Consider the following 13,807-nt stretch of genomic DNA (forward strand, 5'->3'; position numbering starts at 1 on the left):
ATTTGATCACAATTACCCAATATTTAACCCACAACCATTCAATGTCACTTTTGCAAGGTTATTTGTTATTTATTTATCATTCTTATTTTTTTGTTTAAATTTGTTATCCAGAATACCATGTATATTGCACATAATAGACGGGCACAAATCACACATTACAAAAAAAAATTGTTGCACTTCATTGTGCCATTTATCAATTTAAATTAAAAATTATCATGAAAGTCTTTAAATTATGTGTTGAGGAATTTATAATCACTATATTCTTGTAATTGGCATATTTGCGGGTTAAATATTGCAATTTCTATTCTCAAATGGTTCATTTGTTATATTAGATATAAGAATAATTGTTGCCATTTTGCGTAAGTATAGCTGATTACTGTGTAAGCCAATATTTTCATGAATGAAAGGTTGAAGGTTAAATCTGTGAGTTGTTAAATTAATCTCAATAAAATAACTGCAAATGTAGGCTACATGTATGCTTCAATGTATGGTACAAACTGTGGTACAAATTGTGGGAAAATGCTTAAAACTCTGCAGAAAATGCTTTCAAAATGTTTAAAAAGAAATCTTTAGGGTGTTTTGGTTTGTAAACCAATATTTTTTTGAATAAAAAGGTTGAAGGACAATTCGCAAGTTGTGAAATTAATCTTAATAAAATAACTGCAAATGTTTGTCTACATGTATGCTTCAATGTATGGTACAAATTGTGTAAAAAAAAATGCTTTCAAAATGTTTGAAAAGAAATCTTTAGGATGTTCTGGTTTGTAAAAATGAAAGTCAGAAGGTCAGTGTATGTCTTATATGTATGTGGTAGATACCCCTTTTTTGAGTGACATGTAAATATTCCATTATGTTGTCAACTATTGACATAAAATTGTAGTAAAACCTTAAAAATGTGGTTATGCCCATTTCTCATTAATTTCTTGGAGAGGGAGAAACAGAGATGGAAAAAAAGAGATGGAAAAAACAGAGATAGAGAGATAGAAAGAGAGAAAGAGAAAGGGAGAGAAAGGGAGAGAGAGAGAAAGGGAGAGAGAGAGAGGGGGAGAGAGAGAGGGAGAGAGAGAGCGAGCAAGATACAGACATAGATAGAAGGAGACGGACAGAGACAGAGGGGGAGAGAGAGAGGGGCATCTGCTGGTGTTTTAAAAGTGAAAATGGATGATAAGAACAATTGTCACTGAACACAGTATTGTGCATGAATGGATTTTAAAAATGCTATTTGGGACAAAGCATGTATTGTTGTCTAGTGAAAACAGTAAAATTACTACAACAGAGCATTTCAAAACTTTTTTATGTTTAAGAAAAACATTTATTATTTACATCTGTTGAGTTGACTGTGATTATTTGAAAAAACTTTTAATATACAAACACTTCAGAAACACATGTTTCAATAACTATGTACAAAAATGTACAATTATATAGACTTGTCATAAAAAAGCATGAACACACAGGGAGTTTCATGCACGTGCATAAACTTTTGAAACGAAATGCCTAAATACGGGAACCAAATTCAGTTTAAAGGGCTAAACTACTAGTCTACCACTAAACATTCCTCATAGTGTCATACCCATATGACTGAGGCAATATCTAACACAATGTTCCGTATTCCACTAATTCACTCTCTCGAAGACAAAATTAAAGTTAAACAATCAAAGAAAAGAATTAGACTAGACCTCAGTCAAATTTCCTTTGTTTAGACTGAGTTTAAACCCAGTGGAGTTTAAATCTTAGTAGAATACAGCAAAAGTTTGACAAAAAAATCTATACAATCATACTATCATAGTTCAGTAGACTTTTAGTGGCAAGAATTCGAGGGGCAAATACCAACTGTACAAGACTAAGTTTGTCCTTTAACACATTAACATTCGTGCATCAAATTAATAGTCACTGGAACGGAAGGGAACAATAACATTCATATTAATACATCAAGTGTACAATGGCGAAAGCCATTCTCATGTTTCAATGAAGCATTTATTTTTGGAAGTAAATGTTTGAGTTGTCAGTTGGCAGGAATCTAAGTAAATGTTGCTTCTTCAGATTGTCCTTTGGAAATCATTAATTATTTGTATTTATTGGTAACAATGGAGCATGAGTTGTCCCTTTAAAAAATGAAGAGACCTCTATCTCTTTTGAGATCCGCCAGCATGTCTAGTAATTATTTGTAATGAGGGCGTAAGAACTGTCACTTGGCAAGAATCCGAAGACGTCTTTTTCGTTGAGAGCGGCTCGAGTGAACTTCCAGATGTTGAGGTCATCTTCTTCTTCACTAGAAGCCGTAGAAGCTGAAAGAAAATAAATAGTCATAGGTCAACATCCATTAAGAAAGTCAAAGAACAGTATTGTCGTTTAAAGGTACGATTGATAAATTTCCTACATTTTATAGTTAAATAGATATGAAACTCTTATCATATCATGATTTTGGAAAAGTGATCTCCCTTAGTTCATTCATCTATTTTGATTCGTTTTAACATGGACTCTTTTCATATGTGAGCATTTAAAATCTGTAAATTGAAAAGATATCAGCTGATAGAAATAAATATAACTTACAGTATCAAATATCAATTCAATTCAATTGAAATTAAATCAAGTCATTTCATTTCAATTCAATTCAATTATATTCAATTTAAATCAAATCAAATCAAAGCAAAGCAAATGTCCATCCATAGTCCAGGTAAATGTGGCACGTGCATGAACACAAACCACAAATTATACAAGTTACCTTTTGGCAGATTCAGCCTAACATTTCTCCTCCTCTGTCCTTTCACGTTTGTTCGCCTCGTGTGTTTCATGCTAAGTGCCGATGAAGCAAAGGATGCAAGGGCGGGTGTGATTACACCATCATTCATCAACATGGCGGGCGTCACCGCTCTCTTCTTACGGCGAGAACTTCCACAGGTCTCATCCGCATCGATCACGACCTCGATGCGATCCAGTGCCTTGTTTCTACGGAGAGGGACGATGTAATCTTCGCTATCGAGGGAAGAGGAAGGGGGCTGAAGGGCGGGGTCCAGGTGCCGCATGTCACCCAGGTCAGCTTCGAAGAGGTCGTCCTCCTGCATGGCAGCATCGTCCGGATCGCATCTCGTCTGGTGGTGGTAGTCATAGAAACATTCCTCCTCATTGTTGATCTGCCGGTAGCAGTCCATCTCAAAGCCAGTCTCTGAATCGATGAAAGGTGTGGAAAGAATGTAGAATTGTACCGCACATGAATGTCTACTGAAGATATGAAGTTGGTTAGTTGGGCAAAGGGCACTAGCGCTTCAACTTGGTTTCAAACCCAGGTCGCCGGATTACAAGACTACTGCTCTACCCCTAACCCATCGCGCCTCACTCTAAGAGTCATTTTCCTTTTTAGGTGCGCTCACATAGGACATGGCAAACTGGGCCTCTTTTTTTTTAGGGGGGGGGGAATGATTTGAGCCTAATACGTTCCACATTTCTGTATCTCAAACATGCAAGTGAGTTTAATAGTCTGTTTGGACAACAAGTATGGGACAGACTACTTTCATTTAAGGCCAATGAAATCTCTTCTTTTTTTTCCCTCTCTTAGTTCAGTGCTTTTTCTCAAATAAGCTGACATTTCCTGGCCCCCCAAAACGGAACACATTTTCCTGGTTTCTCTGATATCAAGGAAAGCTAGGAATCCTGCCAGTGGGGTAGCTACAGGAGGGGTGGGGGGGGGGGGGGGTACCGCACAGCCCTCAAGGTCACTTACCCACAGCAATGCAGCTGTCCCCTTTGGAATCCTTCACCCAAAGTGACCTGAATCCCTTGAAGAGTTCCGGGGACTCGTCGTACCCCATGCTGCTATGTCGGGCTAGGGATGGGGGAGAGATGGTGCCGGTAGGGGGCGGGATGCTCACATCTCGGAGGCAGGCAGGGCTGGAGTCATCCGCGTCATGGTTTTGATCCAGGCATGGGGTGGGTACCGTGTTGTCTGGTCTGCTGGATCTGTTAGACAGGCAAAGTTATTTTGAGTTTGTGCTGCTATCTCACTCTCTCAAGTCATTCATTGGCCACTCTTTCATAGATGTGACATATGATCCTTGGTTCTAAGACACCACCCCCTGGACATCCACCCCCCCCCCGGATAACCACCCCCAGTCAACTACCCTCCGGACAACTATCCCCTACAACAACAATCCTCGAGGACATCTACCCCGGGACAACTATCCTAGAGGGTAGTTGTCTGGGGGGTAGATTTCCTAGGGGGTAGTTGTCCTAGGGGTAGTTGTCTGATGGGGTAGTTGTCCTGGGGGTAGTCGTCCTAGAGGGTAGTTGTCCTAGGGGGTATTTGTCTTACAGGGTAGTTGACTGGGGGTAGTTATCCGGGGGGTGGATGTCAAGGGGGTAGGTGTTTGGATACGATGACCCTTACCTTGTTACTGGACTATCCATCCCCAACAGGTCAATTATCTCCTCATCGGACTCTTCCGTGAAGTCCTCCATGTAGACAATGTCTGAATTCATTCGGTCCACCAGACGTTCCCTGATGATCGAGCTCATAGGACGGATGGGCGCATCGTACCTTGAGGGGGATAGCTTCTGTCCAAGATATCCCCAGGGGCTATTGGTGCCACCTGCAGGGGATCTGGACTCGCTGGAGAGGTCTATCTTTCGCTGTTGCATCGCCTTGAAGACTCCGCTGTACCTGAGACAAGGACAACAAAGGAAAGGACTATGAACTACTCAACAGACGGAATGAACTCATGCATATTTCATAGGAATCGGGAATCATTTTACTTATGTCTTATATACGTTCTACTATCCTTATTTAACTTTTAATACTGTAATATGCTTTGTATTGTATTATTCTATTATTGCAAATTATGTCCTGAAGTATGTTAAACTTTAACTTATGTGTATTTTACTTTCTTTCTTGAATTACTTGATGGTCGTATGCCCACAATTATACAATTTCCACACAACTGCGCCAGGAGTGTCATTTTTGACAGATAGGGCGCATTATAAATGTTCACTATTATTATTATTATTATTACTATAGGGGTTCAAAACGCCTCTACGGATTATATTTTGGGATTATTAAATGCTCTGACATTGTTTGGGGGGGGGGGGGGGGTGGGTAAAGGTCTATCAGAGACATGTTTTCTATGGCTATGGCTATGAAGAAGATTCATATTTCGGTAGGGAATACATGAGGTGTTGACGTTTTAAAGGCTATTTTGTTTTGTTAAAGAATATTTTAGGACAGGCCTACGTAACTGCCCTAGATTAGAATTATACGGGCAACAGAACGACTGATGAGGTTTGAGCCAAAAAGGTTAAGAACAACTGATCTTAAGTAACAAAGAAGACACTTATGAGTTTAGACCAGGCTTAAGAATGATATATGGATAAAAGAGGACCCTTAAAGTTATAGACTAGGCTTAAGACCAACTGATCTTAGGGAACAGATAAAACATTTCAATCTAGGCTAGGCTAGGCTAAAGAACAGCTGATCTAAGGAACAAAGAATAATCCTTATGGGTACAACAGATCTAAGAATAAAAAAGACAGTAAGGCTTACGAATGTCTGAGCTAATTAAATGAAGCACACACTTACGGTTGGACGGGGCTTAGCACCCTCCCAGTAGCAGAATCCCATGCCCGCACTCTGGCTGCTGTGGCTCTCTTGCGGTACTTCTTTCTGGGTGTGGTACATTTTTCCTGTTTCTTTGATCAAATAAAAATTTAATTGAATTACTGTATTTCAACTCAACAATTAAAAAGACAAGAACATTTCCATCATACAGCACAAAGAATTTACAAGGAAAAACATAATAATGCATGAATTAGAAGTAGGTAACAACCAGGAAGGAATCTTTTTTTCCTAAAGGCTGCTGTACAGCCAACCATTTATGTAACTGCCAATACACTGCGTCCCAGAAAAAACAAAATTGAGAATAATCAATGTTTTATCATAACTTAATCACAATTATAATTAATAAACGACACATATTTGTAAAGCTTAGATCCTCTTCTTTCATTTGATGCAACTCAAATTGTTTTTAATCACTCATGCATGAAATATGCATCATATGAGTTGCATCAAATGAAAGAGGATCTAAGCTTTACAAATGTGTGTCATTTATTGATTATAACTGTGATTAAGTCATGATAAACCATCAATAATTCTCGGTTTCGTTTTTTCTGGGAAGCACTGTATAGAGTCCATACCTTGAATTTGGTTCCATTTGCATTTTCGTTGAGGACACCCCCTCCTGAAAACTCCTTCCTCTTATCGTCTACCATCTCCTTCCGTCCGACCTGGGGCTCCAGGACCGGAGGTCTGGATGGAGGGCGCTGGTGTTTGGCAGCAGGTGGGACTGGGGTGTGGTTGCCTGTGAGAAGACCGGTGGAGAACCATGGATGACTGATGTGTAGCTCTGGTATGGATCCACTGGAACTGGAGCTACAGATTCAAATCCAAATTCATTGAAATAAAGCTTAACTTAATAATATGATCACTAAAAACCAATAGAGATTTAAGGAAACTGAATAGGAGAAGACAGGGGAGGTGGAAGAGGAAAAGAAGGAGGGTAGGAAGGGGGAGGGGTGATGAGGAGGGGGAAGAGGATGAATTATAGTAGGAGAGGTAGACAAAACCTGTATGGAAAAATCTTTTCGGTCATCAATAACGAAGAAAATGAACGTTTATGAAATTTTATGTACATAGCAAAGTGGCGAGGAGCTCGCAAGATACATCAGTGTTGCCAATTTGTGTATGATCGATAGCAATTTTAAAAATTCATTACTTTCTTGTTTTAAATTTGAATTTGCTTAAATTTTTATCGACCTGCTCCTTTCATTTTTTTGCTTTGATTAAAACCAACTTTACATCGAGGTGGAATTCCCTCATAATGGGAAGAGGGCAGGGTCAGCTTTTCCAACTAGTAATTACGTCATCGACACGTGAGAACAGAAAGATTGAGTTTTGACTTTGACTGGCTTACCTGTCATCCTCAGCCCAAGAAGTTGGTTCCTCATCACAGACCAGGTCTGGACTAGGTCCAGGAACCTTTTCGCTGTCCTCCAGAGATTCCACATCGTAAGCTGTGACGTGGGAATCAAATTTTAGATCAGGGCCCTGTGTTAAATTAATTTCCAATTGTTTTGGATCGATCGCAAGTTTGCAGTCTCCAATCTCTTAGGTACATAGTTGCAATTGATATCAATCACAAATAATAGAAACTGTTTATAAGACAGGGCCCAGGGGGTTCTGAATTAATTTGTTAGGCAGACCAGAAATATTTTTGAATTCATGTTGTTGGGCCGGAGTCTAAAACTTAAACATACAAATGGTTCTTGAACAGGTGGGTGGGTTGGTTGGGGGGATGTTCACCCACAGCCCCTAGAAATGCCCTTGATTGTGCATAAGTAGTTAAACATGCTTTATATCTGAGCTGGTGTGATTTTAACATCAAGATCAAAACAGTTCAACCTGAATATTTTAGTGACATGTTGAAAAGGACAATAGAGAGCTTGAGATAAATAGAGAGAGAGAGATTGAGAGAAAGATAGAGAGAGAGAGGAACCCCCCCCCCCCCCATAAAATTTCATGGGAAGGGGGGGGGGGATAGAAATGCCACTCTTGGTATATACTGCTACATACTAATGACCTTGAATGAACATATTTATTGAAAATGCTTATCTGAACTGCTGTGATTTCGGCATCAAGATCAAAACAATGTAACGTGATATGTTGACAAGGGCAATAGAGGGCTAGAGAAAAAGAGAGAGATTGAAAGGAATCCCCCCATTTCATATGAAAATGTTTTATAAACAGTTTATTTTATTATTGCAATTTATGTTTAATCCAAAATATCAATGTACAATGTATCCAGTTTTTTGTTTTAAATTTAAAAAAATCAATGGGGGGGGGGGGGGATAGAAATGCCCCTCTGGGTATATACTGCTACATACCAATCTTGACGGGAGTGATGGAGGTTCCAATGATCTGGTATGTCTTCATGGGTGTGGATATCAGGGATGATCCTCTCAAGAGCCCCGCCTTGCAAGGTGTCGTGCAGACATCGATCATCGGGCTGGACGGAGCTGGGAGGAAGGAGATATACATGAGAGAAAAGTATGATGGTCATCCACACTTATATATTCTGAAATGATGAACTCTGAAAAGCAAGATCGATGCATGCATCAACACAAGTTGATCAAAGCACTCTTGGACTTTAAGGATATCATTAATATTTCCTATGATTATATCCTCGTTTGTCATATATTTCCACCAATTTCTGGAAGATATGTACATCCCTCATAAGTAGAAAGTATGTAGAATAAAAAGTAATGTACATGGAATTTCTGTAAATTATGAATTATAGTCGAACCTGTCTATAGCGACCACCCAAGGGAAACACAATTTGTGGTCTTTGTAGACAGGTTCCTTTAGTACATGTTTCAATGAGAAACCATTTTCAAGGGAAACAAAAAATGTGGTCTTTGTAGACAGGTGGTCACTAAAGCAGGTTCACCGTTTGATGTATCATCATAGATGACCACTTGCACGTACCAAGAATTGTTCATGAATCCTAGACCTTTATTGAATCTTCATTCAAGTGGATACATGGTAAGAATATTTCTTGCAATAAATTGCACACTGATAATGGCTGCCGGAGCTAAAGCCAGAGTAACTATGATTTTCCAAAGGTTTTTGGAGGCTAGGGCATACTGATGATTTTGATTGTAATGTATACGCTCTACTAGAACATAATATAAAAATAAATATCTCTCGAGCATTTGTTATTGATAACAATTTTTATGAAACAGGGTTCAGGTACAAAGCTCGATCTACCAAAGATGTGAAGTCATATTCCTATCCAGCTACTTTTACATAGAACATTGCAAATTTGGACAGCCTCTTTGTTATATATTAAGCATAACATGTTTCATATTTCTGTAATACACAGGTGAGTGAGTCTGTTTGGACAAAAGGCCAATAAATAATATCAAAATTAATATCTCTTGATCTTACCACCTTTCTCATTTGTGTAGAGATTCTCCTGCTGCACATCCTCCTTTCTACCCTGTGGACTATAGGGTACCGTCTGTGACCCCGCCCTGCCACGCCCCATCCTGCCACGCCCAGTCCCCTTCCTTGTGCTGGATGGGTGGGGAATCTTTAAGGTGGGGTGTAGAATGGAACACAGGGGTACGACCTGGTCCTGGTTGGCCTCCGTGGAGGCAAGCTTGATGCGCTTCTGGGGCCTGGAGGGGGTGTGGCGGGCCGGTGGCAGGTGGATGATAGGGGAACATTTCTTCCGTTTCGCCAAGACGGGCGACTTCTTCAAGGACTTGTGCTTAGGACGCCTTCTTTTTGTCATTCTGCGTATGATGATGAGATAATTAAAGGGTGATAGTAGACATGTACAACAATACAACAATTTCTTTGATGACAATTGCTTTGGGCCTAACTTTGTCATCAAACACTATTAGGGTTGGAGTTTGTATCAGGTTTTTAGGTTAGGTTAAGGTTACATGGTTTCATATAGAGTTGAATCCTGAATTCAATTTAATACTTTGACTAAATGAATTGACCACTGAACTGGACATGTTCAGTAAACTATCAGAATTAAGTTAATTGTATCTTTACAGTGGGTATCATTTCTTACTTTGTCTCTTTTTATCTCCAAATTTCTCACCATTTCGCTTATTTCCATTAATGGTACAATTATCTCTCTCTCTCTCTCTCTTTCTTTTGCTCACAAACTAACACTTTCTCTCTCAGTCTTGGTCAGCAGTATATCGGTAACTCTCTCTCTCACTCTCAACTACTCAAACACAAATCAACCTTTTCTCCCTCTGTACACTCACCTCCTAATACCACCCTGTCTATCTGTAGGTGTCCTGGGTGTATGCTTAGCTGGTCTTTGAGTTGGGAGTTCACAACTCCTCTCTCTTTCTCTCTCTCTCTCTCTCTCTCCCTCTCTCTATTTAAAAGCTACAAACTGATCTCTCTCTCTCACACATACACAGACAAACCAACACTTTCGTCTTTCTGTCTCGCCCATACACCCACCTTCTAATTCCTCCTTGTCTATCATGAGGGGTCCTGGGCGAATCCCGAGCTGGTCTTTGAGTCGGCAGACCACGACTCCACCGCCTCTGCTGAAAGGCTACAAACTGATGATGAATGTCCTTTAGTTGTTGGAGGGGTGAAACCTTCTGCAACATCTCCTTTGTACCATTTGAGATTTCTGCAATGAAGTAACGATCACAAAAATTAAAAATTATTATGTAAAGCTACGGTCACAAAGGTTTGTTCGAACAATTATTTTGTACGAATCTCCCCGTTTTCCCATTGTCTTCCCGAATTTCCATTGCCTGAAAATTGTTTGTACGACGTTCGTAGCAGTTCGTTATGGCATTTGTGACCAAGGCTTAAGATGACACATACTTCTGAAAAATACCTTTGAGCTAAGTAAGCTTATATCTCAATTAAGCTAATTAAAATTAATAAATCCATCCTCTCCCCCCCCCCCAAAAAAAAAGGACTTGCAAAAAAGTTGCTAATTTGGTCACACCCGGGACCCCTTTCATAAACTTAAAATTAATCGTACCATTGCCATTCATATCTACGATGGTTACTTCACTCAAAGGCCAATCAAATCAAGGTTTTCATGGAAGTTACCGTAAATGGCAAAGTTACCATCAATGCTAGGTTTTATGCAAGGCTAATATGCTACTTACCTTTGGTTTGCTGTAATGCAACAAGAACGCCTTCCAAGTATTTTATCCTCACAAAAGACTGATGCAAAATGGTCTCCTACAAAACATAGATGAGAAAAAATAAAAAGAACACACAATTTCCTCAGAATCTTGAAAAAAGCAGGGTCGACCAGCTTGTTCAAAGACAAAAATTAAATAAATTGACAAATAAGTACATCATATCATATGAAACATTATTTTGTATTTCATAATTTTCTTTCACATTTGTTCATTTAATTTATCTCTTTCTTCAACTAAGACTGATAAATAAGCATCAGTGCAGTTTCTAAAAGGGGCTGTATTTTAGGGATGACTTACAAGCACAACTGATTGTGACAGTATTATAAGATTTGTTATCAAGTTATCAATCCCATTATTCAAGCCCTCTTACAGATAGAGTAATGAAACTGTATCGCCTATGCAGAACCAGAAGGGCATTTAGTAAAATCTATGAGCTAACAACTTTCTGGCTCTAAACAAACGATAAACATTATTGAATTTTCTGACCTTAGAAACCTTTTCCTGACTCCCTGAAGCATAGACCTGCTCTTTGAGTAGATCAAATCCAGCAGTGATATTGGCTCGACACTTGGCGTCCGATTCTCTTCTTTTCAGCTTTTTATCATCATAGGACTCCATAAAATCACCTTGGCAGTACTGTGGGAAATATTTTAAGGAGTGATAGGCCTACTAGCAGTGGATGAAACATTGATATAACTTGATTTAAAAAGTATGTGGATGTTGTTTGTGACAATATACCTAGTACAATCTATAGAAGATATTAAAGTATACCCAGATATTGTGTGTCAGACAGGATGGGTATCATCTGGACAGTTGATTTAAAAAGAAAATTGAAGACGTTTACAAGTAATATTTTATAAATCTTCTAAGACATAAAATTATATTGGACAATATAAAGGACTATGGTAAGTGTTATTTGATGAATATTTTCTATTAAATCTAAAGAGTAAAGGCAACAGAGAAGTCTTCAAGTTTCTTGATAGTTCGAATGTTCAGTAAAAGGCATTTGAAAATACACAGATTTTGTTTAAGTCACAAATAAACCTTCACTACAGGACATTGGATCAGCAACGGTTATCTACAGAAGGTATAAAAGTACCGGTACTGCATGTTTACCAAGGCAAAAGAGAAACCTTTAAAGGCTTAATGTTTGTTGAGAGTCCAGACAGCAGAAGGCATTTGAAAACAGAATTATTTTTTGTTCAAGTCACCAATAAACCTTCACTACAGGACATCGGATCAGGAACGGTTATCTACAGAATACAGTAAAGAACTGCATTTTTACCACAGCAAACAAGAAGCCTTTATGTGTATAGTCTGGATGGCTGAGAAGGGCATTTGAAAATACATGGATTTTGTTTAAAGTCACAAATTAACCTTCACTACAGGACATCGGATTAGCAACGGTTATCTACAGAAGATATTAAATTACTGCATGTTTACCATTTCCATTAAATGATCTCGATGCTCCTCAGAACCTGAGTATATTCCTTCATGTAGCTGGTCCATTGTCTCTTCATCAAGCCCTGAATAGGAAAGAATTACAAAATGAAAAAGTTACTTATATTTATTTAGATCTTATTACAAGTTACATACATAAAGATGATTTTTCAAATTAAAAGTTGATTTTAGTTACACATAGATCTAGACTATAATATAATTTAGAAGTTAGAGACTTAACTAAGACAAGTGTAACACGTACTACTAAAGTAGACCTATAGTACTAGGACTCGTACTAAATTCAGGTCTGAATGTATTCAATAGTAAACGGCAAGGACCAAGGTACTGATTTATATTCGTAGTCAATTACCTTTTGTTCACAGTGGCAGTACCATGTTACACTGCATAACATTCATTACTCTACTGGTACTGCATACACATACCTACGATCACGATCAACCAGGCCAGACCAGTCACACATTTACATGCACAGTAGCCTAGCCCTAGTATATCTAGGCCTTCGGCTACGCCAACGATACCCACACGCGGGCGCGTACGTACGCCACACTCCCTGGGCCAGGTCGTGGCCGGGTCCGGACAGTTGAATTATTTTCGAATTCAAACGGCAATATGAAGAGGTTAATCACCAGTATTAATGTTTCATAAATCGTTTACGTTTGTCCCCCAATATTATAAATGACACATATTCCAAACTCTAGACCTAACAGTTAGATCTATTTGTTATAAATATAAGGCAAGTCTTTACTTTCATTGAGGCAGCATCTCTAGACAAACTCAAACTCAAAGACAAACAGTGACAACCGGCCCCCCTATTCCGTTGCATAATGCCAGACTCAGATCTAACTGAGAGGTAATAATATATAGGGACATTTGAACCGGCTAGCTTGATTCCATACTCACCAAACTTGGAATGCTTGAATTTAATTTAAGACAGTTAACTGGATTCTAGATCTAGTCTAGATCTAGATCTCTATTTGCGATTCCTCCTCCAGATCATGTCATGAGATATAGAAGTCTACCAAGTTCTCGGATCAAATGACGCGCGCGTTACGTTCGACTCAAGCGCGCGAAGCGCTAGTATAATGCAGTCGGATCGTACGTGCGTCGAAAGCGCGCATATTTACTTTCGCGTGCGCATACTTAACAGCACTCATATTATGACAATAATTACCCCCTGGACATTTACCCCCCCCCCCCCCTCGTAAAATTACCCCAAGGACAATTTCCCACACGTACACCCCTGAAACTTACCCCCTAGGGCAATTACCCCCTTCCTCCAAGTCACAATCAAGGACAACCTTATCCACCCCGAGGACATTATTACCCCTCCCCCCGAACATTACCCCCTTGTTCATTAAAGGGCAAGTCCACCCTGATAATAAGTTGGTTTTAATAAAAGCAGAATAGTTTTTTTTTCGGGGGGGGGGGGGAGGGGAGGCCGGGTGATTGTCCAAGAAGATAGTTTTACAGTTAATCATTGCGTCTTATTGAAGAAGTTACAACTAATGGGTTTTGATAAGGGAAGTTTAGATTGGTTTAGATCCTACTTATCTAATCGGCACCAAGTAGTGGCCATTCATGATATTCGTTCCAAACTAATGCC

The 13,807-nt window shown here is 39.2% G+C and overlaps 1 protein-coding gene across 1 annotated transcript; it reads right to left on the reverse strand.

The window, feature by feature from the left end:
- Window positions 1-2,151: 2,151 nt before the first annotated feature.
- On the reverse strand, window positions 2,152-13,196 carry LOC100890024. Its single transcript, XM_030988818.1, has 14 exons — window positions 13,105-13,196; window positions 12,187-12,269; window positions 11,230-11,379; window positions 10,705-10,780; window positions 10,034-10,211; window positions 8,990-9,339; window positions 7,927-8,058; window positions 6,957-7,056; window positions 6,181-6,415; window positions 5,567-5,676; window positions 4,382-4,654; window positions 3,719-3,954; window positions 2,723-3,163; window positions 2,152-2,285 (listed from the first exon to the last, which is right to left on the reverse strand). The coding sequence occupies exons 2-14, from the start codon at window positions 12,250-12,252 to the stop codon at window positions 2,152-2,154; spliced, it is 2,481 nt and encodes an 826-aa protein (XP_030844678.1). The 5' UTR covers window positions 12,253-12,269; window positions 13,105-13,196.
- Between the last annotated feature and the right edge of the window lie 611 nt (window positions 13,197-13,807).

Source organism: Strongylocentrotus purpuratus, unplaced genomic scaffold (assembly GCF_000002235.5).
Source record: "Strongylocentrotus purpuratus isolate Spur 01 unplaced genomic scaffold, Spur_5.0 spur5_scaffold_18, whole genome shotgun sequence".
NCBI classification, from domain to species: Eukaryota; Metazoa; Echinodermata; class Echinoidea; order Camarodonta; family Strongylocentrotidae; genus Strongylocentrotus; species Strongylocentrotus purpuratus.

What these genes read in the sequence shown, in the direction of transcription:
- LOC100890024 (XM_030988818.1), bottom strand. Translation starts at nt 12,252, where the DNA reads ATGGACCAGCTACATGAAGGAATATACTCAGGTTCTGAGGAGCATCGA. An exon ending in CATCACTCCCGTCAAGATTG is followed by an intron (nt 7,057 to 7,926) that starts GTATGTAGCAGT and finishes CCCACGTCACAG; the next exon opens with CTTACGATGTGGAATCTCTG. An exon ending in GTGCTAAGCCCCGTCCAACC is followed by an intron (nt 4,655 to 5,566) that starts GTAAGTGTGTGC and finishes TCCTTGTCTCAG; the next exon opens with GTACAGCGGAGTCTTCAAGG.